The sequence below is a fragment of the Akebia trifoliata genome, chromosome 10 (assembly GCF_017979445.1).
Source record: "Akebia trifoliata isolate Shusen 1 chromosome 10, ASM1797944v1, whole genome shotgun sequence".
In the NCBI taxonomy this organism is placed as follows: Eukaryota; Viridiplantae; Streptophyta; class Magnoliopsida; order Ranunculales; family Lardizabalaceae; genus Akebia; species Akebia trifoliata.
Genome location: NC_141384.1, coordinates 31,026,103 through 31,052,291, shown reverse-complemented (window position 1 = coordinate 31,052,291; position 26,189 = coordinate 31,026,103). Strand labels below are relative to the sequence as shown.

Here is a 26,189-nt window from a genome sequence, read left to right as displayed (position 1 = left end):
TTCTCTTCTCTTCTCTTTAATTCTCTCAATCCAAACAGAACCTAAGAGGGAGTGGACAAGAGAGAGAAAAGGAGGAAGAGAAGAAGACCAAATCCCTCGGCCCTAGTTGGCCCACTTTATGGCGAACTCCCCAACCCCTTAGCCTTTTATCCAAGTATCAAATACCTGTTTTTCTTCACGTTTCTCATAAATTATCCGTTCCCCGACTAATCATGGTGGTCTATTATGACGGACCCCTTCCATTACCCATACTATGATAAGATTTTGCTTAAACAACTTTGACTGTAGGGTGGAGCCTACGACTGTGACCAAAAGCATGAGACATTTCTATATCATTCAAAGGTGTGGGGTCTCTTCGTACAGTTTAACTTTGAATTTGAAAGCATAGCAGCCATAAGAGTGATCAGCCACATCTCGGGTGGTGCGATGGAGATCACAACTACTACTTCAATAAGATTTATAGTATATTTTGGATAAATATAACTCAAAATTTAATTAATTCATAAATAAAATAATCAATCTATTTATAATTAGGATTATTGATGGATTAAATCAAATTAATTGATAGCAATAAATATTAAATTAAATTGACCTCAACTCGGATCCAACATGATTGTTGCAATTGAATTAGATTTAGATCTAATTGTTGATATTTGAAAAGAACTATTTTCTTTAAATATTCTCATGGATTTGGATCCTGTGGAGGAAAAAAATCGAGATGTCATTGATCTCTTGAATTCTTCCATCCATTAATTACACAAAAGATAAAATTCCACAAGGGAAGATTACAAGATTTGTTTATGTGATTCATATATGTCCTTAGATTTTAAAGATCCATTTCACTAATTTCTTAACTATGTCCCATGACACATTCATAAACAAAATAATCTATTTACATAATTATAAATACTAATATCTCTTAATGAGCCTTTCTCTTATATCAATTTTCATCATAATACTTAGGCCTCACACCTCTCCCTTCCCATTTCATGATAGCCCTTTTAAAAATTAAGATAAGGTAAAAACTAAATCCTAGATCAAATCTTAATCCATCATAATTATTTATCCATCAAAACAATTGTAAAGAGAATGACTTTTTTTTTCTTGGTGGGGTTAGTGGTTAGCATAAGAAGGGGTCTAAGAGGTTTATTAGACTGATATTTAATATAATAATGTTGAAGTAACTTTGAAATGTATATCGTGGGAGATATTTCTAACGTGGATGTGTTAAAACTATAGATGAGATGTTTTCATTGAGGTCTCACTTGTATCTCGATGAAAAGTAATTATGGTTCTGACATACAACCTAGTCAGAAATGTCTTTCACGATGTACATTTCAGCATGACTCTATTTAATATAATCAATTTTACAAATATAAATAATAATGTAAGTCAAAAGAGGATCTTAGTACTCGACTAATCATTCATATTTTGTGTTGTAAAAGTCAATATTTGTGTTTCTTTCATTGGATTGGGAACATTTTTTTATGTTTGAGTTTGGCATTTATACAATTTTCTTTTGACTTGGCAATTATCATTTTTATGTTTGACATTTTAAAGTTGGTCTCTCTAAATTTGTATCCTTTAAAAAGCTGTTGAATAATAAATTTAAAATTAAGGGAAAATTACTTATAAGACCCTCACAAAAGGGTTTCTTTATAAATAATCCCCAAGTTTTGCACGATAGTTTGATAGGACATTTAGTAAACATTTTTTTTTAATGGTCCTTTGTTACTGATGAACTCAGTGCTTTTTTATTTATAGTAAAATTCACCATTTTTTATTATTGTCGAACTTGACGCATTTTTATTTAGTATCGAGTTCACACTTTTTACTGTTAAACTCACTATTATTTATTGTTGAACTCGACACTGATAAAATCCATCCATTTTCAATTTTCGAGTTTTTCCTACTAAAATACATGAAAAGATTGAGTAAAAACTTATGATAACAACTTGTTTAAATGATTTCAACCCAAAAGAATCATTCTTGATTGATTTTCATCTAAAAATTAAGAAAAAAGTGAAAAAATCCTTGAAAATGACTTTTTCTTTTTTTCTTAAATCCTTTCTAACGGAATGAAATCTCTTAAATACGATTAAAATGTCAAAAATCAATTTTTAGATGAAAACGATGAGTTTGAACAATTAAGGCATTAATTGTGAGAAATGTGGGAGATGAGGATCAAGGACTATCCAGAAAGGAAAAAAAGTTTACTAAATATCAAGCCAAACTATCATAAAAAAACTTAGGGTATGTTTGATTGCATGGAAAGTCACTTTCTATGGAATTTGAAATCCATGAAAAATTAGTAGTGGAAAATAGGTAGGGTTGGAAAATCAAATTCCATTGTTTGATTTCACTTGGATAAAATCATGGAAAAAATATGAGAAAAAAGAAGAAGAGGAGAAGAAAAAAAGAAGAAGAGGAGAGGAAGAAGAAGAGGACAAGGAAGAGGAAAGGGGGAGGATGTGGTGGCGGTGGTGGCGACAATGGCGACGGCGGAGACTGTAGCGACTGCGACAACGGAGGTAAGTGAGGAAGATGGGGGGAAAACGTGATGGTGGTAGTGGTGCCAAAGGAGGTGAGTGATGAAGAAGAAGAAGAAGAAGAAGAGAGAGAGAGAGAGAGAGAGAGAGAGAAGGTGGTCGAAGACGGAACCGACGGTGACGGCGATGGTGACGACGGCGACGGAGATGACGACGACGAGGGAGATGACGACGGCGAGGTTAGTGTAATGGTGGTGGTGGTGGTGGTGGTAGTGGTGGTGGTAGGGAAAAATTGAGGATGAAAAATATGGGTGGATTTCATTTTCCCACCCATATAGGTGGGAAAGTGAAATCCATGATTTAGTGGACTTTCTGAATGAGGTGGAAAATGAATTTCCATTTTCATGTGCAATCAAACACTTGAAAAATGTCATTTTCCATAAAAATTGATTTTCCACCCTATTTTCCATGTGCAATCAAACATACCCTTAGGAATTATTTAAAAAGAAACCCTTCTGAGAGGGTTCTTTAAGTAATTTTTCCTAAAAATAAATCCATAAACATGGCTATGGTAATGTTTTTATAAAAAATAATTTAATATTAAAATGTGCATATACAACATATACTAACTATTTTTAACAAATAATATAATAGTTTTGGAATCTTCCACATCATTTTTGTACTCCCCTTCATAATTTAAAAATTACATTTATAAATCTTATTTTTATATTTTCAGGAATATTCATTTATTTTTGATCTTGGAGAACAATCTTTGGGTGTTTACTAGTTCGGGTAATATCTTAGGATCCATGGTGGTCTGTCTTATTGGACAACTCGGGTCCAACTTTCATACTATAATTATTGGAAATTACTGGTGGACCCTCCTAAATGTTCCCACCATCTGAAATTATTGATTACCAACATTATGTGATAAATCCCGTGAACCAATTAACATTTAAAGTCCACCGCTATGGTCCCTACTTCCTTTAAGACTCGTCTACAAAAAGGGAGCAACTACTTGCAAATCACAAGTTGCTTTCAACTTAGTACATTGTGTGTGTAAAGAATCATCGATTTTCCTCTCAAGTGTACGATAATCATATCTCGAGAAAAAATATCTATGATTTTGTGCACACTACCACGTCAATATCGTAGGGGAGTGTTTTAGGAAGTCAATTTAGTATTTTTCTTGGTTTTAGGTGACATTTAAGTGTTAGTTTCCTTACATAATTTCAAATGATTTTAAAACTTGTTCAAGAATGAGTCAACTTGAGCGTTATCTAGGAATCAGAGGCGATTGAGTAAGAAAGATCGTATTGTGATAGGGTTGCAATTTGGACGGGTTGGAGGCCTAAACCCAAGCTCAACCCAAGTGGTAGAACTAGAACCCTTAACTCAAGCTCAACTCAACTTGACGAGCATGCATGAACTTACCAACTCGGACTCAATCCAACCTTGATCTTCCAAAATCGTGTTGAGCTTGGGTTAACCCAAGTTAGATAATTTTAGGAAGGTTGGATGGGTCAGCTCATTGAATATCCCCAATTTCATTTTAATTAATAAATAAAAAAAATTATCTTGAAAAAAATACAATATAAAAAATAAATCACTAATAATAAAATCACATACAACCTTCAAATCCATTATTGAGAGAATATTTTAAGTTTGTGTCAGTCCGCCCAAATTGCAGTCCAATATTGTCAATCACCCATCTCATCGACTAATTTGAGATCTCGAGATTACTCTTCCAATATTTGAAAATCTCGGCCAAATTTATAAACACCCAATTGAGTCAATTAGTTTTAATATTATTAATACAAATTAATTAACTCTGCCAAGCTTAAAAATTTGTAATCTATGTAAAATATGATTTTAAGACTGTACTAATTGACATTTTTAATATAAATTAATTAATATTTTATAACTTTAATTTTTCTAATCTATACAAAAAATATTTTACGATTGCACATCTAATACAATAAATGCATTTCTATTTAAAAATTAAATAAATTTTAAAGCATTTGACTTGTCAAATGTGAGATGACATCTGATAAGACAACTCGGTTTCCATGGATAGAACATGTTTGAAAACCAAAAAGTATATAAATGATTTTGGCGTATGCGGTGAATCTTTGAGATATTTAAAAAAAAAAAAAAAAAAACTGCTGACATTGTTGACTACTGAAAGTAGTCTACTTACCCTTATCTCCAACTTACACTAATAAAAAAAACCTTTGATTTTTCTTCTTTAAATCATTCAGAGATTCTTCAATGTCCATGATAAATTAATTTTAATGTATTGAAATTCATTTTAATTATGTAATAAAATTTATATTCAAAATTCTATCATTCTTTTTTTAATATATACAAATAACCTGATAAACAACAGAACAGTCTCATATTTGAGTTTTACCTAATTCATAAACCATAGTCTTGTTCAAGGATTAGTCTCGGGACATATGTAACTCTCGTACATGATTTCAAAACTCGTATGAGACTAGATGTATCGTTCGAATCATCTCGATATCAAACATGGATGAGACGAATAAGATTTAAAATTCAATATTCATTTTTTTCATTTTTGAATGAGTTGAAAAGCTTGTTTGAAATGACTCAATATCTAACATAGGCAAGATGAGACACAAAATTGAGTTTTAAAATCATTCGCATATCACACACACCATGTAGGCGGTGGTACGCCCTCACAACTAGCCCTTAAAGAATTAATGTTCGTATTGAATATCACGATTTATGAGTATTAATCGTTTATCGATTTGAAAGTGCTACTGAGTCAGTCACTCGAGATTAAAAGAGATAAAATCTTAAGGTTTGAAGGATAGGATTAAAAAATTGACCCAAAAGGCCGAAGATAGCTGGGTTGGGGAAGAAAAATCGAGGGAAAAAATCGAGGGTATTTTTCAGTTTTAGGTTGAGAACAATGGCATTTATGACATTGTTTATTAGCCTGAAAGAAAAGACCGAGGTCAAGGGACATGTAATCATCATTCTTTTATATACCAGTCGTACCTTCCAGGTATAGGTGGCATTCACGTAATTGCGCAGCCGGACCAATTTCATCCATTTTTTGTTGAATTGCGGGAGCATTCTACACTAAATATACGTACGTATTTGATCCGTATAAATACGTCCGTAGTGTACGTTTAAGGGTGGGTAACCTTCGCCGTCTTCTTTCTTATACTATCCATTTATAAATAAAGGAGCGATTTTGAAAGCTGAGAACAAGAAGAACAACTGGCCTTCGAACATCAACTTGGTCAGTAAAACTCTATCTCTCTCTGTTTTATCAATCGATTTTCTATTGGATTTCGTCGAATTTTTGCTAATTTGAACAATTTTTTAATAGCTTGAATCCAGTGAGGCATTCTATACTGCATTTATGAGGGAGGGAATTAATAAAGCTCCTCATTTTTGGATTCTGTTTGAGACATTTTCTGCACGTTTTTTTGTTAATCAAACTAATAGCGAAAACTGGGAAAGTTTCAATCGTATTTTAAATAGTTTTTTTAAAGGATTTATATTCATTTACTGTTACTTATTTGTTGATTAAAAATTTACAAGAAAAAAATAAAATTATTGATCATTGTGGCCGATTAATTCAAAGAGTCAGATTCAAGAACCAGTTGTAATTTAATGTCTATTAAGTACATTAGTTGATTTGTTATTTTTTTTTTCGAATTTAATAGTTAAATTTGCGTGCTTCTTCGCATTCTGAATGCTTTCATCCATTATTCTAACAGGGTGCCAGAAATGAGTTTAATTTATTATTTCTTCTCCTAAGTTCAGTTGTACCCAATTAATAGGTTTGCCACCCAATTGGGTACTTGGGATATCGAGTGATAGGAGTCAAAATAGGATTTCTTGAGGCCAATCCATTACCGATTGAGTATTTGAAGCTCGATTTTAAGTGGTAGTTTGATTTGGAAACATGAGTTATTATGGTAGTGAAATGGGTGATTTTATATGTGGGGCATTTTTTTTTTTTTTTTTTTTTTTTTTGTGTTTTGTACTAAGATTTCAATCCATCCCAAATTTGGTATTTGAAGCTAACTTTTTAAGCTGTTGTTGGATATGCAAACATGGGTCACTTTGTTAGGCCATTTGGTAGAAAAGGATTCAATTATTATGTTTCTTGATAAGATTGGTTCAATTATTTGTTATTGGGTGGTTCTGCAATTTCCATTTGTTCTTCTTTTAGGCCATTTTTGTTTGCGAAATGATTAGCTTAATACAATCCAATGATTTCATGTCACGTCATATGAGTAGTGTCGGTAAGTTGGACAAGATTCAAGATTTTATTAGTCACTTTCGTGGTGTTTACCATATCATTATAGAGAGTGATGAGACCCCAAAGCGTCTGTTCTTGTTTTTTTTTTTGGTGGGGGTGGGAGGGGGTTCTTTCTTCTGTAATGAGAGGAAGGAGGGGCATTTTGGTAATTTTGATGAAAAGATCAGTAGTTTCATGGACAGAAGAAATGGTATCTACTTCTTGAATTGTGAGCCTGATCCGCTTTGTAGAATTTGCTATTGTTTTTCTGATTTTCTTTCTTGAACTTTATCTTGTAGTCTTGCTTTATAATTAATGTTGTTTTACTATAAGATGGTGAAGCAATTGAACATTCAGGGACAAGTTGATGAGCTGGGTTTCAATATTAAATATTGATGGGCATGGTGGGAAGCAAATCAGTCAAACTTTTAACAATGGCTTTATGTCTGTAAAGATGCTTTTACTGTTAGCCACTTGAAACATGTTTACAGTAATAAGTTTTTCTGTGAATGTGCCAGCTTGAGTATTGGTACTACGACCCGGGTTCAAAACCCATCTTCACCTACTAAATTACTGACCACTAATCTCGCTTGGCTAGCAAAAAAAGTAAAAGTTTTTCTGAAGTTGAATTACACTTAATTGATTGTTTTCATGTTTCGTCTGTGTGACACTAATATTCGTGAAGTTGAAAGTTTAACTAGACTGATTTCTTATAGGGAAACTGACTGTTCACTAAAGTGTGTTCCCATTCTGAAACCATTCTATCTGTGGACTCCATTCCCAACTCTAGGTACTATTGATAGTATCACAAAGCACCGTTTTGAGTAACATTTCATACTGAAAATATCAGCTTTTTGATAGATTGGTTTCCTAGAAATTACTGTAATCCAATATTTATTGAAGATATGTTTCCACAGATATTTGGTGCAGATCTCGAGAAAGGCTTATTAGCCTAAGGTTGACTGGTTGTCGTATAATTTTGTATCATAGTTATGATTATGGGTTGTTTTTACTCAAAGAAAGCTCGACAAGCACAGGGGTATGAGGAGCCTACTGTTCTTGCATCTGAAACACCTTGTAAGTAAACATCTCTTCCCTCTTTAACTTAACGAAGATATATGTTCCAATCAAACTTGCCTAACCCATGTGATTTATCGGCACATAAGAATTGTTGGCTTGTATTCCTCTTCAAGACATCGTAAGAAATTTCAATGTGTCTTGGTATGTTATTAATCGGTCAGTTGAAACCCAAAGTGCATATTTCATCATAAAGTTTGATACTGGTGTTGGTTTAATTTCATCTCTTCTTCCCAATTGTAGGGGATCTATGGTCGATCATAATTTGTGAAGTGGTGCAGAAATCTTGATCACTCCTTTGTTACTTTGCAGTTACTGTGAGTGAAGTAGAGGCCCAATATGAACTATTTAAGAAAATAAGCAGTTCCATAACCAATGATGGGCTTATTCACAAGGTACTACTTTCTATACGTAGGCATCCAAAGTCCAATTATTACTGCACCAAAGGTTAATTTAATTTATTCAGTGGGTTTTTGGACATATCACATGCATCGAATGCTCTTTTCTTATTCTTTATTTATTTATTTATTTTTTAATCCATCTCCTTGAACAGGAAGAATTCCAATTTGCGCTCTTCAGGAACAGAAATAAACGGAATCTCTTTGCAGACAGGGTGTGTATATTGTTGGGTGTTGGCTTTGTTGATTTCGTACTCAATTTTTTCTGCTCAATGCAAATATGAGAAATATATAGGGGTAAATTACCATTTCATTTACTGAATATGGGGAAATTTCCATTCCAGTACACTGTTCATTATAATTTCCAAATCATTCAAAATGTGTAAAAGTTTTAAATTAAAAAAAAACCCTGATAATGAAGTTACTGTTATATGTTTTTTTTATTGATTTTATTGTTTTGTGCAAAAATCAACGATCTTATAGCTTTTCTAATGATTTTGTTACTTTGTACAAAAAATCAGCAACATCTTAGCTTTCCAAAATAAATAAATTAATGACGTCGTTGTGGTTTAATTAATAGTGACATCGTGGAGTCTATTGATTCATTGCTTCGTACAAAAATCAACAATCTCGTAGCTTCCAAAAGATCAACGATATCATAGCTTTCCAAAATCGTGGAAAGGGTATTACCGTAGTTTCATTATCCGGTTTTTTTTTAAATAACTTTTACACGCTTTGCCCGATCTGGGATTTAAATGAACAGTGCACTGAAATGGGAATTACACCAAAAGTTGCAAGCGCTTGTTTTGGTTATTATCTCAAAGATAAACTACATTTTCTGTTGAGTTTATGTCTCTATTATTTTGTTAGAGGTAAGTTGTAAGTCTATAACTATGAAAATACTGTCAACTGATGTTGCAGGGTTCTAAAATGTAATTGGGCAAATAAATCTCAAATGATTTTTTTCATATAATATGTTGGAATTTGTCATTGTGAAAATGTTGATTTGGGAGGTGAAAATCTGAGCCTAAGTTGAAACTAAGTTCCCTTAGTTTGGAAAAAATGATGATTTATCTTTAAACTCGTCTGAGACCGAGACATATTACCCGAGTTAACTCAGTATCAGAGCTGAGCAAGACCAACTCACAAAGTCATTTTTTGACCGAGATTTATGACTCACGTTCATTTTTTTTATTTGACTCATGAGACATCTCAAACATATCAGAAAACTCATCCGAGACGACTCCGTATCGGACCTGGACGAGAAGAGATGAAATACCGAGTTTAAAAACCATGATGTAGTGTCATTTTTGTTAGGCACTAATTTATTATGTTAATTGTATTCTATCAGCATTTTTTTTATTATCAAATTTTTGTATTTATTTCAGTGAAATAACATTATGCACTCTTGTCTTTTCAGTTTCATCTTTCTATAATTACATTTTTTTTTATGTCACAATTTTGGTGCAGATATTTGATTTGTTTGATTTCAAGCAAAATGGTGTCATTGAATTTGGAGAATTTGTTCGATCATTGGCCATTTTTCACCCAAACGCTCCTGAAGCTGATAAAATAGCATGTAAGAAATAATTTCTAATGTTATTCGAACCTTATATCCATTATTTTCCTTAATTCTTATGGGACATTACAATGGCTTCACCTTGTTATTAAAATGTTCTTGGAATATGTTTCCTTGACCACTGTATTCTTTCTACCGACCCAATTTATAACTACTAATTTCACGAAAATCTCTTGGCAGTTGCATTTAGGTTGTATGATCTTAGGCAAACTGGCTATATCGAGCGTGAGGAGGTGAATTTCATGACCATTTTCTTTTCTGTTCCCATTGCTTTACATTGCATATGAGTTCCCAAAATCCAAAATTTCATAATTATAGTTATTCCTACAAATTGTTGTCGATCAATATTGGTAAATTCTATTAAAAGTAATTTACAGAATAAAAGCATCTCTAAATGGTTTTTATTACTTGACAGTTGAAAGAGATGGTATTGGCTTTTCTGGATGAATCAGATCTAATCCTTTCAGATGATGTTGTCGAAACAATTGTGGATAAGGTGGTCTGATACTTATTCTATTCTTGGTTAGCTACAATTTACACACTAAAGGTATAGCTGTTCATAGTTCCTTTCGCACATAAACTAACTACCTAGTCATTTTTCATTGCCTTTCCCCAGACATTTGTTGACGCAGATTCCAAAGGTGATGGAAGGATTGATCCAGAAGAGTGGAAGGAATTCGTAGCACGGAATCCGTCTTTGATAAAGAATATGACTCTTCCATACTTAATGTAGGTCCCAAGTTTTATATTCGATTTCAGCTCTAGTTTGGTTTCATCTTCTACAGGCTATAGCTCATAACGTAGTCTTGGATTTGATCTTAAGTATATGCCATAGCTTACTGAGTTAAATGACAAGATAAAATTTATGTTGTTGACCACAACATTTGGGATAATTTGCATATTATAATGTTCACGTATGTGCTTCTTATATGTATTACGGGATTTTATGAGTTACTTGCAATGTTGGATGCAATTTTTCAGGGACATAACCCTCGCCTTTCCTAGCTTTGTGTTGAATTCCGAAGTCGAAGATTCAGAAATGGCGGCCTAATTACACAAGATGGTAACTATGCTATCCGAAATTGAGAAAGCTTTAAGTAGCATTTGGTCGCATCTCTAAGGGCTACCACGAGATGAAGAGAGTAAGGTCTCCAAGAAGACTAAAGCTTCCATAAGTGAGATTAGGCCTCGCGGCACAACGGTTATTCCAATACTGGACAAGGTGTAGATTAATTATATATAAGGTATGTGAGTTGAATTATATGGTTTCTCTCCTTTTGAAGATGCATATAGTTCCACAGTTTCATAAGTTTTTTAAGACACTGAAGATATGTATCTAATGATGTACTTTTAGTATTGGTTTATATATGTATATATAAGATAAAAGGGTTTTGATGGTTTGAGACTCTACTCTGAAACAGACACAGATCATTCTCCATGTTCTTTTTGTATTGAGAGCTGCTATTGGCACCCTAACTTGTACTTACTACACTCCAATTGCTTAAATTCTTTATGGCACTCCAATTAAAGATTAAAACACACTCTTCAAAAATTACAGAGGTTTAGCTCAAATTATAATCTCGGCATTACAAAACATGATTACACTTGCTCAAACAATTTCAGTATTTGTTAATCATATAAAATCCTAAACCCAAAAAATAAAAAATAAAAGAAGAAATCTAACAAAAATAAAGAAAGTTTATATTGGCACCCCAACTTTTACTTATTCTCATTTACTTTTGTTTTTAATTGGAATGCAGGAAGTAAAAGTTGGGGTGCCAATAGGAGCTCTCTTTATATTTATTTGAGACGTCTCTCTCTTGGCAGGCACAATGTGTCAGTTTGGACTGATTTTGTGGCCTCGTTTTAAAGAGAAAAAGGATCCTATTTTAACTATCATCAAAAGTAACCTCTTATGATTATAGTTTTGATCGTGATTACTTGACCCATGATGGCAAATTTTGATGAGGAACCAAAACATTACCACTTATCGTTCCATTAATTACATGATTTTTATATAAATTAAATATGAAGCATTGATCTGACATTTAATTTTTGTTATTTATACATAATCAATCTTAATAAACAAAATTCTCAAATAAAATGAAATTTTGATTATAAAATAGATGGTCCAGATCGTCTACTTGTATCATCATTTTCATTACTATATAATAGTAAAATTGTAGAAATGACAATTATATAAGAAAAAATTCGGAGAGATATCACGATAATAATAAGCAAAAATGACGATCAATGCCAATGTTGCGATCGTCTTCACTTACTTTGAGCATCTGATCAGTTATAGTGTTTAAGGCGTAGAAAGAAGATGGTGAGACCGTTATTGATTGGAACGAATGCAAAAGTACTATTTAGAATGTTTGAAGCGGTGGCTCTCTTCTTAATGTCGTTTCGACGACAGAATCAAGTATAAGAATTAGAAATTGACTCTTGTATTTGGAATTGAAATAGATTTATGGACAGTTGATTTTGCCCACCGGATGATGCTAGACATGTTGATCAACCGATGTGACGATTACTCAATTTTTTATGTCGAATTTACTTTGAATATTGTCTCTTTATAATATTTAGTTGACTTCTAACCATAGTCACAAAGTCGAGTATGGATTTAAATCGGCAAGGGACAAGGGAAAACTTTGGAAAAAAACATTAAAAATAGAAGAAAATAAAAGATAAAAAAATATATTAAAAATTATGAAAAAATATATATCTAATGAAAATTCATAAAATTAAATTATTATCATTAAATCTCATATGTTTACATTTATGAATTATCAAATTCTATTATGGATCAAATCCCACATTTAAAAAAAGAGAAAATATTTAAAATTTTGCCCTTAATAAAAACAAAAATTGGGAAAAAGTCATTTTTTTTTCTTTCAAAAAATCATCGATTTCCCTTACTATGATTCTAACAAGGGCTATATTATGATTTGGGAATTTCAATTATTCTTTATTCAATATTTGATATATTTCATATCTGCATTAGATTTTTTGTTTTCTCTTGCCATGGAAGAAATTTGAAATCTCAAATACAGAAGTGGTTGGCCCATATTCAGTATCAAAAAACAAATTGTGTTCAAGGATTTGAAAATATCAATTACCGTTTACTTCTATAAACCACAAATGTGAAACAAACTACCTACTGAATCACATTCTAGTTTGGGAATTAATGGCTTAGCATTTTGTTTGTCAAAATGGAAAATCATTTGGAAAATCGACTTTTTTTGTTGGACAATTAGAGGAAAACGATTTTTTTTCTTCTATTTGGGGTTCATTCGATTACGGAAATTCACTTTCTTTCAAGAGAAAATTGATTCCTATTTGCTTGGGAAAATGAATTCTACCATCTCATTGACCCAAGGAAAACATAAGAAAAGAATTAGATTTTACCATAGTTTTAAAATCCAAGCCAAAAACTTGGTTGAATTGACTGTATTTGATTTCAAGATGCTTCGGCCCCAAAATTTGATGAAACCAACTTGGCCAGCCAACTCGACTAATAACAAGTCAACTCATTTGATGAATTGAGTCAACTTAAAAAACGAATCGATTTAGGTTAGGAACTCGACTTAGTTATTCAACCATATATAATATTTTATATAGAACAAAAATAAATACTTATTTATTTTAAAATATCAAAAACAAAATTTAAAATTTTAGTATATTTATTTTGACTCGTTCAAAGTCAACTAAAAAGTTTTCAACTAAACTCGAACGACATCGAGATCAGGTCAAGTTAAGTTTTTGAGTATTGAAAGTATTTATTTTATTTTATTTTATTTTTAAAAGTCCTACACGCTTTTTGTCATGTTTTTTTCCAAAAAATTGATTCTACTTACTTGTTATACTCATATATAGAGTCATGGTTTTCTGACACCACCTGACATGGCATGGGTTAGAATCACAGATCTTTTTCCTAGAGATACACAATTGCACATCCCCATAAATATGTGCAGTTGAGTATCCCAATAAAAAAGATCTATAATTCTAACATATGCCACGCCAGGGAGTGTATGTCAAGGGGGCTGTCAAAAAATCATTACTCTTATATTTATTTACATGATTGGTGTAAGAAAATAGAATGTTGGTATCGCAAAGGATGTTCTACTTCTCCTTATTTGTTACAATAAGAAAAGAGAATTGCTATTGACACCTCAAATTTGACTTATTGCACTCCAATTTCTTAAATTATTTACCAAAGATAAAAACACACCATTCAAAAGTTTGATTCAAATTATTATTTCAACAATTTAATGACTTATATAACACATTGAAATGTATTCAACAATTATTTACCATTAGGAATAGGCACATTTAAAAGCTTAAGTCTAACAAATAGAAACATAAGAGCAAGAGAGAGAGAGAGAGAATTTCTATTGGCACCCAAAATTTTATTAATTGTAAAGGATTGACTTATTTTTTAATTGATGTGTAATAAGTAAAATTTCGGACATCAATAATAGCTCTTTAATAAAATTTGAAGATTTGTAGAGGATAAAAAATGATTTGACCGTGTAAACATTATTAGTGTGATCTCAATTGATTTTATCTTCCTCACCTTTATATTATTACTCCAAGAAAGGGGAAAAAAAAAATCAAAATATGCTTAAAAAAACTGATTTGACCTTGTAAACATTATTAGGGTGATCTCGATCGATTTTATTTTCCTCACCTTTACATTATTGCTCCGATAAAGGAAAAGAATTGAAATTTGTTCCAAAAAAATGATTTGACCGTGTAAACATTATTAGGGTGATCTCAACATATTTTATCTTTCTCACCTTTACATTAGTGCTCCGAGAAAGGGAAAAAATTGCTAAAAAATATTTTAATCATTATCATGATTTTAAACGTTGTCCGAGAGCAAGACATATCGTCCGAGTTAACTCGGCATTAGAGTTGATCAAGACCAATTCACAAGTCACTTTTTTGACTAAAATTTAATATCTCATATTTAATTTTTTTATTTTTTGAACGAGACGTCTCAAACGTATTGAAAAATTCATCTGAGATAACTCTTTATCAGACCTGGACAAGACAAGACGTGAAATTGAATTTTAAAATCATGACCATTATTGATGCAAATTTTCTTTGATGGGTTTACTTGACATGTTGAAAATATCTTCATCAATAAATTTGATCGCTTTCCATTTGAAAACATCTTTATCAAAATCTGGATGAGGATGTCTTTATGATTATGTACTACTGGACTGTGCGTGCAGATGGAAAATGGAACTTGGAAGGAGCCTGCGCTTAATTTGAACGTTTGGAAACAGACTTCACTAACTTTTATACAGCAAACCTTTGTGTAACTTTTTCTATATGTGGGCCACGTGTACGAAGATACGTCAACGACTAGGAACAGCGGATGACGATACGCCTAGGCTGACGGCAAATCTGCTCAATTTGAAAACTCGAACGTTTCTTCCGCGATAGAAAAGTCGGTGGATTCCATGATGTGGACATGCTCACGTGTTTAGTCCTATGAAATGCTGCAACGTGTCGAAATTTGACTAAAGCTCTATTTGACTTAAACGGTAATATACAGAGGCGCTTAGATATGTTATCTCCGCTATGGAATTAAACAACAAATTTGACAACTGTGAGGTCTTTTCCAATACTCTACGAGCTACCATATTAAACTGTGTCATGGATTCCAACAATGTGTTGATCGGGCATCCAATGGTGGTTAACTAATCGGCTTTGAGATTTTATGATTTTGTAAAGTCATCATCCTCATTATAAGGGCACAAAACCATATTGACACTTAGAAATTCTCCCAAATATGGATTGAACGATAGGCACGACAAACAATTTTGGGCTCATAGTCACTCTTCAAGCATGAAAAATGGATGCAAAGGTGGTTCAAAGTTGGAGTAGTCACGATTACAAAATAATCGATAATGATGGGTGAAAAAAACAAAGAAGAAACCAAAGACATCGAAAAGAATGATATTTACAATGCACTAACAACAATTTCTATCGACTCTTCGCTTTCAAAATAACTAAAAAATTAGGATTTTCAAAAGATTTATATATACAATTATTCACCACTGGAAGCTAATGTTCTACTAAATAAAAAATAACGACGTAAGTGTCAGGTTGTGATTTATAGACACCCATTGAGTAAAGAAGAAATTTTAACTCCTATTTCGTGACAAGTATGTATTATGCAAAAATATTAATATAGACAAAAGATGTAAGGGTATTATTAAAAAAAAAAAAAGTATTGAAGAATACCAATGTTCCAATAAGATTTAGGACATTAGATTTAATCATCGTAATCGCATAGAGATATTGATGTAGGTAGTATATATTTTTTTACTTTGTCAATGATCTATTGGAAAATAATATTATTTAGGGATCAAACAATAATGTTACTTAACATGATAGGTCATGGTGTAATAAATCTTGTACATGTACATAATCATATATTAATCCTAATGACCACAACATTCAAATTAAAATAAGTTTGTATTATGAAACAAGGTGGTGAAAATGATGTAGTAGGGTTTTGGTGGAACCCAAAAAAATAAAAAGGCTAATTATTTTCAGACTTGAATCTTTTCATTGACTCTGTAGTTTGTACTCGATTAACATGGCAAGTGAACAGAACAACAAATCTCTTTCTTTGTGTATGCCAAAGAGAACGATCTATGATTCTTTGCCCATGCTACATCAGCCGAGTACAGATCCAGTGAAAATAATTGAGTCCGAAAATCCCGACTCAATTGAAAAAACATCCATCTTTCCCACTTTGGGTTTCATTATTTTATGAGCCAAGTATCATCATCATGTACGCGTAACAAATCATAGCTCACCGATTATTTAAACCCAATCATTCTATCAGATACTTATGTATTGGGCCCACCAATTGGATGCTCCAGATTATTAAGCTGATGGAATAGTTTATAATATGAGTTGCAGGGCCCATTATTTATTTTGTGAGGACAACTTGATTAATTTAAATGATATTGATTAATAATGTGACCACTAAGCTCAAACCCCAATGTAACCATCTTTACCGTACATGATAATGTAGCTTTTATGGACAGAAAACTTTATCATTCTATTTTTAAAATTTTGAACGTTGGTTCAGCGTATGCGTTCACCGACCTGTCTTGGTGGAGGAAACTTCCTTTTTAAAGGCTCCATTTGCTAGACAAAGGAAACGGCATATTAGTGGGTGCATTATTATCATAAATACCATATTTTTATATTTTTTAGATTCTAATAACCCACCCCCACTCCCTCTAATTTGTAAAATTAGTGATGTTAGGATCACCCTATAACCCTCACAAAAATGCAAGATTAGGTTTAACCCCTTAAACGTAAGTCAAAATTATTTTTTCTTGATTATTTAACGATGAAATTTTAGTTTTAATTTTTTTTTTTAAATTCTCTTTAAATATTTAAATTACTAAATTAAAATTTGCAAAATATCAAATTTTCCTTATTAAATCATCAAGAAAAAGTAGCGTTGACTTACGGTCAAGATAGGGATAAACCTAATCTTGCATTTTGCAAAGGGTAGCCCTAATATGAGTAATTTTAAGGGTGGTGTTTTTAAAATACCTTAAAATTTTTTTTTTTTATGTGAATGCAAATTCTCTAAATTTTGGGTTTTTTTTTTTTTTTAACTTTTAAATATTTTGAAGTTTAGTTCGTTTTTAAAAAAAAGAAAAAATTGATTTGAATATTTCATTATTGAACAAAATAAATTTCTATGTTGTCGATTTTAATCTCTATGGTGTCAAATCTCTTTAACATAAAATCCAAGTTGATTTAGGACCCTTGTGCATTGGCAATGATATGTGAATCATAAATGTTTTTTTTTTTTTTTTCCTGACATGAAGGTGCATCCAGAGTCATAGATATTTTTTATTCATATCTCAAGGAAAAGCACTCCATACACAACAATGTGTGAATCCATATAAGTTTTAATGTGACTTGAGCATTTTTCCATTTTTTTAATCATACATTTATTTGAATTTATGTACAAATCTTATCTGAGTAAAAAGACATTGTACAAGTGTTCATAATTTCACAAATTAGCAAAACTTGTCTATTAAAATGTAGAGGGTATTCTGATAAAACATAGGGGTACTTTAGTAATCAAAAGAAAAAAAAAAGCAACAATTTCCCATAAGGTTCCTTGTCGGAAAATGTCTTAATCCATCATTTAACGCCGTTAAATCTCAAATGTTTCCGTTAAAAAATCTCCTCTCTCTCTCTTCCATGCGTATAAAAACCCATGGCCACGACAGTCTTTTTCTTCTCCGATTCTCACTCGTCGTCAACTCTTCCGAGCAAAAATAGTCGCAAAAAAAATCGGGACCTTTGACTACGAACAGAGCTACAACGGTCATCGCGAAATAGGGTGACTCGACCCAATTCATCGCCGATTAAGCGCCATATGTCTGTATCTCCTCTTTGAGTTAAGCTACGGTTCGTCGTCTCATCTTCTTCGGTAAATCCACATTATTGATCTCCTCAAAATTTTAATTTTCGAAAGCCTAATTGTATAAATCTGTGTTGACTACTAGTTTGGGGGTTTCGAATTCGTGTTGAAAGGTTTGATTTTGATGGAGGAACAGAAAACTCTGATGCGTATCAATTCTGATTTCTAGGGTTTGGGTTCCGGGAATTGATTTGGGGATTTGAAGAAAGTTTGGGGAGGAGTTCGTGCTTTAAGATTTTGAGGGCATTACCTTAATCTTTTCGATTTGTTTTTGTTCTTGAGTTTTTAGAGCAAAGGGCATGCATTTCTAGGGTTTTTTTTTTTCTGATTTTTTCATTTTTCTTTTTTCCTGTATAGATTTTTTTTTGGGGGGTTTTCGAGAGATCCCTCAATTTCGGATAAAATGGCCAATTTGGATTTAATTATGGGAAATTGGTAACAAGTTCTATAGGTTTGAAGCTTCTGATTTGAATTAGAGCCGAAAGGGTTTTTTATTTAATAGTGCAAAAATGTCTACGGCCAGTGTCGCCCATAGAATTTGTAATGTACCGTTCATTAACCCTGGTAATTTCCATCAATTGTCAAATCTTTGCTCAAATGAGTCGATCCTGATTTATCTCACGGTCACCGGTTCTGTGATTCCAATTCAAGTGTTGGAGTCCGATTCGATTGCCTCAGTGAAATTAAGGATCCAAACCTGTAAAGGGTTTGTAGTGGGGAAGCAAAAGCTTGTTTTCGAAGGCCGAGAGCTGGCTCGGAACAATTCTCTCATCCGAGATTATGGAGTCACAGATGGGAATGTTCTGCATTTAGTCCTCCGGCTTTCCGATCTTCAGTTTATAACTGTTAGGACTGCTTGTGGGAAGGAATTTGAATTCCATGTTGAAAGGAGTAGGAATGTAGAGTATGTCAAGCAACAGATAGCTAAAAAGGGGAAAGCTTTCGTCAATGTCAAGGATCAAGAATTAATCTGTGATGGAGAGAAACTTGATGACCGACGACTCATCGATGATATCTCTAAACATAATAATGCTGTGATTCATTTGCTAGTTCGGAGGCCCGCTAAGGTTAGAGCTAAACCCGTTGAGAAAAACTTCGAACTTTCTATTGTTGCTACGGATTTGAATGTGAACCAAGATCAAGAGAAAGTAGTCGATGAAGGAGAAAAACGGTGGATGGTATATGATGAGCTTCAGTTTGCAATTAGAAAGCCACCCGGCAGAGATTTCTGGTTGGGATTGTGTAGTGTTAATCCGAAGATTGAATTACCTTATGTGATTCGAAAAATGATGGACGCTACATTTGCTGGATTGGAGAGAGGGAACCATCCGATAAGATCTTCGGAGGGTTCTGGAGGAGCGTATTTCATGCAGGATACTAACGGTCACAATGTTTCTGTGTTCAAGCCGGTGGATGAGGAACCCATGGCTGTGAACAACCCTCAAGGGTTACCCTTGTCATTGGATGGTGAAGGGTTGAAGAGAGGGACAAGAGTTGGAGAAGGGGCACTAAGGGAAGTTGCAGCGTACATTTTGGATCACCCCAAGAGTGGACCTCGGTCAATTCTGAGTGGAGAAATGGGTTTTTCAGGGGTTCCACCAACGGTAATGGTTTGGTGTTTGCATGAAGGTTTTAACTATCCAGAAGGTTATGAGTATGCGGCCAAAAATGTGAAGATTGGGTCGTTGCAGATGTTTATGAAGAATTTTGGAAGTTGTGAGGACATGGGTCCTCGGGCTTTCCCTGTTGAAGAGGTTCATAAGATCTCTGTGCTTGATATACGATTGGCGAATGCAGATCGACATGCTGGGAATATTTTGATAAGCAAAGAGGGTGAAGATGATCGAACTGTTCTGATTCCAATCGATCATGGGTATTGCTTGCCTGAGAATGTAAGTTTAACTCTTCTTCTGTTTCTGTTTAATTAGTAAACTTGCTCAAATTCTATGTATTTTGTTACTAAGAATATGTATGAATCTTTTTGTTTAGTTATGGATTTAGGGATACTTAACTTAAGATTGATGAATTAAACGTAACCTATTACTTTGTTCATCTGTGGTGTATATGCCATGAACTTCTCTGTTCAGAGTCAGCATCGCTCAAGGGCTATTTTGTTTTCAAATCTATGTTGAGTATTAGAGTGGTAGATACATAGAAAAGATGGAATATAGCTTCTCTAAGCGAGAAGATTATAGAATATCACTCCTGTTAATGGTGATTGAACTCTTTAGGTTTAAACTTTCTGTTGAGGTCCTTAATTTATTCCTCCACGTCATATTCTCTCTCTGCAGTTTGAAGACTGTACATTTGACTGGCTCTATTGGCCGCAAGCCCACCAGCCTTATAGTCCCGACACTATCGAGTACATAAGATCACTCGATGCCGAAGAAGATATCGCCCTTCTGAAGTTCCATGGTTGGGACCTACAACTTGAGTGTGCACGCACTCTCCGCATTTCCACCATGCTTCTAAAGAAAGGTGTAGAGAGAGGGCTCACTCCTTTCACCATTGGAAGCATCATGTGCAGAGAAACCCTTAAGAAAGAATCCATGATTGAGGAGATTGTCCATGAAGCGCAGGACTCCGTGCTCCCAAGCTCAAGTGAAGCTGCATTCCTGGAAGCAGTCTCGGAGGTTATGGATCGCCGCCTTAATGAGCTCACCATATAAGAATAACGGATTATATAGGTACATATGTGTACAATGTTATCGTATATATTAATGTATGAATGGATGGATGATGGGTCCATCGCTCTTATGTTCAACTGTTTCTATATTATTGAGAGGTTGAACAACAAGCTCAAGATCGATTTTTATCCATTTTACATATGTATCCCCTTAAACTTGGATTGAAGCTGGATAATATTAATAGTATGTATGTTCTCTTATGGTGTGCCGGACTGCTTATAATGGTGGATTTCTTATAAAATAAAATAAATAATGATGGATTTGTTGATTTTCTATTGGAGTCTATTGGGTCATACCAATGTAGCATACATCCTAAGCTGATTCTTATTGGGAGTTTGAATCATCTGTGTATGAAGAGCTGGTGTTGCACATAGACTTCTCTTGATTTTCGTCTCTTCCACTCTCCTATCTTTTTACCTTCTTTGCAACTGTCGGTTTTTCTTTAAAGTTTCTAATTGTATCCTAGGTATCTAAGGCATGGGATAATATTAACGCCTAGTAGTATCGAACATAATGGGTTTTGGGTCTTTTTAGTCTTCAATGACCGGTGATAACGTGACACAACTTTAATTCAATTTCTCCATTGCACATTAACAGGGATGCCTGATAACCCTACTTTTTTTCAATTCATTTGTCAGGCTGGAGGGGTTACATTGTTTAGTGCATGTTTTTTATGAGTTCCTTACTAATATGTGAATGCCCTTGTTGTCTTCCTCAGCATTAATGGATATTTAGTTCATGGACAATGGGGATGGATCATGGGACATATGTAAAAACAATGTAATAATAATAATTTTTCCATTGTTTTTACATATGTCCCATGATCCGGTCCCATGGACAATATATTGTATATTATTCAAGTTGTAGACCTTAAAAGAGCAAGAGAAAGTCTCAAAGAACGTCAATGAAGATAACAAGAGAGGACATGAACCCACTTTCAATAACAAAAACTTGACTCTAGACAATGTGGAATGAAATAATAAGACTCGTTTAGCCAACCCCAAATGTTTGAGATACGGTTTTGTTGTTGTTATTGTCATTGATTATGAATATGTTCTATAGTTATTCTAATGTGTGTTAATGATAGATGGTGTGGTAGCATAACACAAAGTACATCGCTGCATTGAGGCGCCATCGTGGTAGAAAGTAGAAACATTACTGATGGATTAGTTAATGTGGGCCCATCATATGACCGAGGTACCAAGTTAATCTATTGTGATGATCAGTCTGGTGGGAAGTTTCAAAGGCTACAAAGACCATAAGAAAACTTACTATAGATAAGAGACCAGAGAAGTAAGGATTGAAACTTTATATATATATATAAATGAAATTTCATTGACAAAAGAGTGAGGTCGGGCAAGAAGACCAACCAAGCGAAGACACATAAAAAAAAGCTAGTCTCTTGTAATATCGCAAACCCCCTCACAATTGTTCACAAGATCTTCAAAGAAAACACCCTTTTTAACTCTTTGAAGACTTTAGACCACAGACCCAAGATTGAGAGAATAAGAGAATGTGAATCAAGCCTTTGTCCCGAAGAAAGAATTACCAAGAACAGCCCAAGATTCAATAGCGATGATACTAGCCCAAGGAAACAAAAGGACACACCATTGGGCCCAGACCTCGATAACAACCTAAGAATGAAGTAACACATGATCCTTTGATTCTCTGTCTTCAAAGCACAAAACACAACAATTAACCCCGCAGAAACCTCTGCGCATCAAGAAATCAAAAGGTTGAATCCTCCCCAACATTGTTGTCCAACTAAAGAGCACCACCTTAGACGACACTTTTAGCCCCTCACTGCCACCTCAGAGAACGATGTGGGGCCATCACTTTCAATGGATTTATTTCTCTTATATTCTCTTGAAAGACTTGAACTTCTTACAGATTTATATCCTAGTGATAGTGTAGGATTCTATAGGGATTATCTTCCCATCTCAACCGTCCACTGGACACTCTAGGTGGACATCGGAATTTCCAAAAACGTGAAGGAAATGTTTGATAGGTGGTACAAAAGTTCTATTTTTAAGTTTATTTATTAAATGGTGTTGTGGAGGAAAAATAAGTGCCTCCTACTGTTGGAAGAGAAGTATTAATGGTTATTAAATAATGATACAATAGTAACTATAAGGGTCTAAAAATAGGGTATATAATTGTTAACATACATGTGTCATCAACTTAATTTTCGACACTATTGGAAGGAATTCGAAAACATAAGAACATCCAATTTTTCCCATTCCAAGCTAACGAGGTCGCGTCGAAGACATTAAAAATTAAAATAATCTAAATATATCAAGTAACGAATCCATAGATGATTCTACCATTTGACCTAATCTTCTAAATTGTATAAGAATTATCTGGCCTCAAGTCAAGTTTCTGATACTTTCCTATCGAAGATGAAGAAATCAGTTGCTCGTGCCCATTAATACGAGAGGTAATTACTTGTTGAAGAATGTCTCCTTAAAGTGACATCAAAAGCATAGTAATTATTATTCTATAATCATAAAATGTGATAACCATCGACCATATCATTCAGTATAATAAAACTTAAGATATGATAATTTCTATAACTGACATAAAAACATTGAAAAATTGATTTAAACATTAGGGTACAATATATAAAACACCCAATAACAATTAAAAAAATAGTTGTGTTAGAGTTAATGGCACGCCTGCAGAATCAATTATAGAATCCTATCCTAGGATCATTGGTTCTCCAAATCTCAATCCTAACAAAAAATCTTCAGCTAATGTCAACAAATCAATATAAATCTGTAACAGATCTGCAACAAATCTGTTTTGTATCCTCTATATATTTATAATATCTCTAATCATTTTAGTATAATGATAGAGACTTATCATGGTATTAGAGCGAGTCTTTCTCTCTTTTATTTCACTCAATTCATATCTTCATGTGCTTTGGCCAAGTCCAACCCACACATGCAGGGTCGTGTTGAGTCTAGTCCCACATCGGAAACAAATTGCCTTGTTTATCTCCTTGTAAGTTCTTGGGCCTTTCCACTCATTGCCAATTGATTTTGAGTTGAACCCCCAAAATGACCTCAAGATTGTACCTCATATCTCACTTTTTTTACACAAAAAATGTGTTGGAACCATAAATGCTTTTACACACTTATCTCAAAGAAAATCATTTAGATTCCTACATACTTCCAAGTCACGAAAGTGAGAAGAGTATAATTTTAAGGTGACTTCAATATTATCCATAAAATAAATAAAAGAAGACCATGATATTTTTGTATCATTCATTACTAAACATCTTCAGCCATTGGAAGAATTTTAGCAAATAAAATAGAAAGCTGTTATTACCACACTAACTTTTACTAATGGCACACCAATTCCTATGTAAATCAGGTTTGCATACAGTTGTTGTGGCGTTAGTAAAAGTTGGTGTGGCAATAGTAACTCTCATAAAATAAAAGAATTTTTTTTTTTTTTTCAAATATCTGACTAATTCACTTCTCAACTACGACTTAATTCCCCCTTTCAGACACTTCTTACTGACTATAGCACGTGCTTCTCTTACTAGTTATAACAGTCCCCTGTGGCGTGGGACCTGTGGTCCACCTTTTCTTCATCTGCAAACATCCGTATAAGCTCCACAGTTCAACTAAACCAAACCCACTGAAACTCTCTCTCTCTCTCTCTCTCTCTCTCTCTCTCTTTCTCTCTCGTCTCAACGGGAAATTACAATTTTGCCATCGCAATGAACAACAAAGCACAGAGAGCTCAATCAGGCCGAACAAACCTTGCTTCATGTATCGTCGCAACGATTTTCTTAATCTTCATCGCCATTGTCATCCTCATTGTTTTCTTCTCTGTCTTTAAGCCCAAAGACCCAAAGATCTCCGTTAGTGCCATCCAACTCCCAACCTTCTCTACCTCTGACGGCACCCTTAACTTCACCTTCTCTCAGTACGTCTCCGTCAAGAACCCTAACCATGCCGTCTTCACTCACTACGACAGCTCTCTCCAGCTCATCTACGCTGGCAGTCAAGTAGGTTTCATGTTCATTCCCGCCGGAAAGATCGAATCCAGTCGGACTCAGTACATGTCAGCGACATTCTCTGTTCAATCGTTCCCGTTAATGCCAGGACCAACGTTACCTAACGGTGTTAATGGGTTTCATGTGGGACCCACATTGGAGATCGAATCGAGGATGAAACTGGCCGGGAGAGTTAGGGTTTTGCATTTCTTCACGCATCATGTGGAAGCGAAGGTTGATTGTAGGGTCGCCATTGCTGTGAGTGATGGATCGGTGTTAGGGTTACATTGCTGAAAATTTTGAATTTTGACTATTTGGGTATTCGATTTGGACTCCCAAGTTGATGATGAACTTGTAAAAATGTGGTTTTTTTAAATTTTTCCTTCTAATTATTGTGTTCAAGACTCGGTTTTTCTTGAGTTCTGCATCGTTTCCTTGATTTAGACTTCTAATTTAACGAATTAATTGTGAAAATTATTTTTCTCTTCAGATCTGCATTTGGGTTGTCTCGGATTCTTGTATTTTAGCTGAATTTTTTTTTTCTTTTTTTTGCTTTTAAGTACTTTGTCTGCTAAATTTTTTTAAGTTTTGCCGTTTAATTGGACTCTGGTTCTGAAAGCTCGTTGCAGAGTTCACATTATTGGGGAAAGTCTCCAATGATAGAGAGAGGTCAGAGAATGCTCAAAAGAAGCGGGAAATGCGGCTTTGTTGGAGTTGCTGGATTCCACCGGCGTATTTTAGCAACTACTTCTTTATCTTTTTTTTTAATTATGGAAATAGATTCTTTACTTCGTGATCTAATATTCTTTAATAATAATAAGGCTAATAATTTTCTGACTGGTCCGTATTCGGATGACGTGGTAACGGCACAGAACCATAGATCTTTTTCACTGTGTATCCCGAAGAAAAACGTTTTGTGATTTTGTACCCTTTCCACGTCAGCCTCGTACAGATGGAGAAAAAAATCGTGTAAGAATCACGAGTAAATAATAATAGTTTTTAGTTCTTTTTGAATCTTTGAATTTCTGTCTAACCATCTTAATTGAATACCAAGTAATGATGGGAAAAGTTAAGTAATGCTGTCAATGAGTGGGTTCGGGTCGGGTTGGGTTGGGTTTAAATAGATCCTAACGCAATCTTAGATCAGTCTTAAACCCTGTATAATTTTTTTTTTGAGTCGTGTTTG

General features: G+C 33.8%; 3 protein-coding genes across 5 annotated transcripts; all 3 read left to right on the top strand.

Annotated features, from left to right (window-relative positions):
* The first annotated feature begins 5,616 nt into the window (after positions 1-5,616).
* LOC147393859 (calcineurin B-like protein 7) lies at positions 5,617-11,228 on the top strand. 3 transcript variants are annotated; one of them, XM_086456728.1, is made up of 10 exons: positions 5,699-5,763; positions 7,491-7,564; positions 7,692-7,851; positions 8,164-8,246; positions 8,405-8,464; positions 9,720-9,828; positions 10,009-10,061; positions 10,244-10,324; positions 10,445-10,557; positions 10,810-11,228. In XM_086456728.1, exons 3-10 carry the CDS (start codon positions 7,767-7,769, stop codon positions 10,877-10,879), a joined length of 654 nt encoding a protein of 217 aa, XP_086312854.1. In that variant the 5' UTR covers positions 5,699-5,763; positions 7,491-7,564; positions 7,692-7,766; the 3' UTR covers positions 10,880-11,228. The 3 variants fall into 3 exon arrangements, with proteins under 3 accessions (XP_086312856.1, XP_086312854.1, XP_086312853.1); XM_086456730.1 differs by lacking the exon at positions 7,491-7,564 and having other exon boundaries at positions 5,617-5,763; XM_086456727.1 differs by lacking the exon at positions 5,699-5,763 and having other exon boundaries at positions 6,911-7,564.
* Positions 11,229-18,081: 6,853 nt separating this feature from the next.
* On the top strand, positions 18,082-21,272 carry LOC147393858 (phosphatidylinositol 4-kinase gamma 4-like). Its single transcript, XM_086455961.1, has 2 exons — positions 18,082-20,202; positions 20,602-21,272. The coding sequence occupies exons 1-2, from the start codon at positions 18,820-18,822 to the stop codon at positions 20,977-20,979; spliced, it is 1,761 nt and encodes a 586-aa protein (XP_086312087.1). The 5' UTR covers positions 18,082-18,819; the 3' UTR covers positions 20,980-21,272.
* A 3,375-nt stretch (positions 21,273-24,647) lies between these two features.
* Positions 24,648-25,766, top strand: LOC147393857 (uncharacterized). Its single transcript, XM_086456402.1, has 3 exons — positions 24,648-25,261; positions 25,494-25,532; positions 25,625-25,766. Exons 1-3 carry the CDS (start codon positions 24,725-24,727, stop codon positions 25,661-25,663), a joined length of 615 nt encoding a protein of 204 aa, XP_086312528.1. The 5' UTR covers positions 24,648-24,724; the 3' UTR covers positions 25,664-25,766.
* Positions 25,767-26,189: the final 423 nt, after the last annotated feature.